The 2,500-nt window shown below is 43.9% G+C and overlaps 1 protein-coding gene across 3 annotated transcripts in view; it reads left to right on the plus strand.

Annotated features, from left to right (window-relative positions):
- Window positions 1–2,500, plus strand: part of LOC113825872 (glutamate receptor ionotropic, kainate 2) — a 208,900-nt gene that overhangs the window by 157,989 nt on the left and 48,411 nt on the right. For all 3 annotated transcript variants that reach the window (XM_070141842.1, XM_070141844.1, XM_070141843.1), the window contains exon 10: window positions 1,543–1,746. In XM_070141842.1, coding sequence (XP_069997943.1) covers window positions 1,543–1,746 — 204 coding nt within the window. The remainder of the gene's footprint in view (window positions 1–1,542; window positions 1,747–2,500) is intronic.

The following is a 2,500-nucleotide window of genomic DNA, read 5'->3' on the forward strand; positions in this document are numbered from 1 at the left end:
ATTATAAATCACACTGTTATTATTTTCCACATTTTCTTTTGCCTCCCCCATTCCCTTCCTCTTTGCCCCCCTCCCCCCCCCCTCCGGCCCATCAAGGAGAGAGCCTGAAAGAGGTTTTCCGAGATCCTGAAGTTGATTGTGTCTCCACCGTCCACCTTAATTGGTTGATTAGTGGAAGCCTTTTAATCTTAAGGGAAGGCCTTTGGGGAAGGGGCGCCGCGAATGCCATTTCTCTCGGTCAGTTTTTTTTTTTTTTCTTTCTTTCTTTGAGGGGGGGGAGGGTAATTTGTTGTTGTTGTTGTTGTTGTTGTTGTTATTGTCTTTCAGATTTTTGTTGTTTGTTGGTGGTGCTGGTGATGTTTTTTTAGTTTTGTTATTGTTTGCTGGTGGTTGTGTCTTTGTCTTTTCTTATTATTATTATCATTTTATTTTTGTTTACTTATTTTTATTTTATTTATTTATTTATTTTTTGCCTGTGTTGTTGTTGTTGTCGGTTTGTGCTTCGGTGCCAGAATTTAAAACGAGATTTTATAATGAGGTGGGATAGGTTGTGAATTTTTGCTCGAAAGGATAATCAAAGATGTTATCATGATGAAGAGTTATTACAAGGTGGATAGAAGCCACGCGGCGAGCGGAGTTGAAACGCTGTGTATTTGTGTATTTGTGAGTATCCGGGCTAAGGGTGCAGTGTGTACTAGTGTTTTAATGTACTTAAAGCTTTTTCTTTATCTAAGCCAATTTTGACATCGACCCTTAGAATAAATTTGTGTATTAAGCCTCCCTTCTTCCTGTCTTATCTCCCTTACCCTTTGCCCTTTGCCCTTTGTCCTAACCTTTACCCATGCCTTCAACTTTACTTCCCCATCTCTTGTTACTTCCCAAACATCACCTGATCCTTCACCCCAACCTGACCTATCCTAACCCACCACCCGCCCCGCCCACCTAACCTCTACTCATCTACCCAACTACCCAAACCTTACCCTAACCCACCCCTAACGCAACCCTAATCCACCAACCCAACGCTAACCTAACCAAATCCACCTCTTACCCCCTACGCCTTACCCCACCCCCTTACCCTAACCCTAACCCTTAATTACTTCCCCCTATTCCTAACCAAACTCACCAACCCAACCCCCGCCTCATCCCTACCCAAACCCACCTCCTACCCTTCCCCCTTACCCCTACCCACAAACCCACAAACCCAACCCCTACCCCTACCCAACCCACCCCTTATTCCTACCCACAAACCCACCAACCCAACCCCTACCCCTACCCAACCCACCCCTTATTCCTACCCACAAACCCACCAACCCAACCCACCCTTATCCCTACCCACGCCCACCCCCTACCCCTACCCAAACCCCCCTCCCTACCCTCACCCCTTTACCCCTACCCATATACCCAACCCAACCCACCCCCTACCCCTACCCAAACCCCCCTCCCTACCCTATCCCTTTACCTCTACCCACAAACCCAAACCCCAAACCAACCCTACCCTCCTACTCCCCCTTCCCCTTCCCCTCCCCTTCCCCCTCCCAACAGGAAACCCCCTACGTGATGCTGAAGAAGGAGGGCAACCTGACGGGGAACGACCGCTTCGACGGCTTCTGCGTGGACATGCTGAAGCGGATCGCCGTCATGGTGGGCTTCCAGTACATCATCCAGATGTCGCCGTCCAGGACCTACGGCATCCAGGACCCCGACACCGGGGAGTGGAACGGCATCGTCAGGGAGCTGCAGGATAGCGTAAGGGGGGCTTGGGGGGGCGGGGGAGGGGGTGCGGGGGGGCGGCCCCCCTCTTTGCCGGTCTTCATATTTTTTTGTTTTGTTTTTGTTTGTTTGTGTGTGTTTGTGGCTTTTTTTTCTTGTTCTTTCTCGTCTTTTTCGTTTTCTTTTGCTTTTTCTTTTTTTCCATCGTCTTTTCTTACTTCCTTTTTTTTGTGTTTTTCTTTTTCTTCTTCTTGCTTCTACTTCTTTCTTTTTGCTTTTTCCTCTTTCTTCTACGTCTCCTTTTATTCATCTTTCTTCTACTTCTTCTATTTATCTTTCTTCTTCTTTTTCTTATCCTTTCCTTCCTTTTACTTCTCTTTCTCTTCTTCTTCTTCTACTTCTTCTTTCGGCTTCTTTTTCTTCTTCCTTTTCTTCCTTTGCTTCTTCTTAAACTTTTATTATCTTGATTTTTTTTCTCCCAGATTATTATGCATGAATTTTAATATTTTTAATTTGCAACGTTTTATGTGTTATTGTTTATTCCAGTAATTAACTGTTTTGTCTTTTCTCATCTCTACAGTTATATTTGTTTATGATTCCATTAATCATTTTATCTTTTTATGTCTTTGCCTATAATTTATTCATTATATGTCTATTTTATGTTGTTATTTTTATTCCTTGTTTTATTACCGTTCTCATTCTTTAATTTTGAGGCAACTGAGTACTTAATCACCAGTTTGTCATTTTGATTTTTTGAACGAATCAGAATGGCCCTCTTGATTACTTGATT

This window comes from Penaeus vannamei, chromosome 28, assembly GCF_042767895.1.
Source record: "Penaeus vannamei isolate JL-2024 chromosome 28, ASM4276789v1, whole genome shotgun sequence".
NCBI classification, from domain to species: domain Eukaryota; kingdom Metazoa; phylum Arthropoda; class Malacostraca; order Decapoda; family Penaeidae; genus Penaeus; species Penaeus vannamei.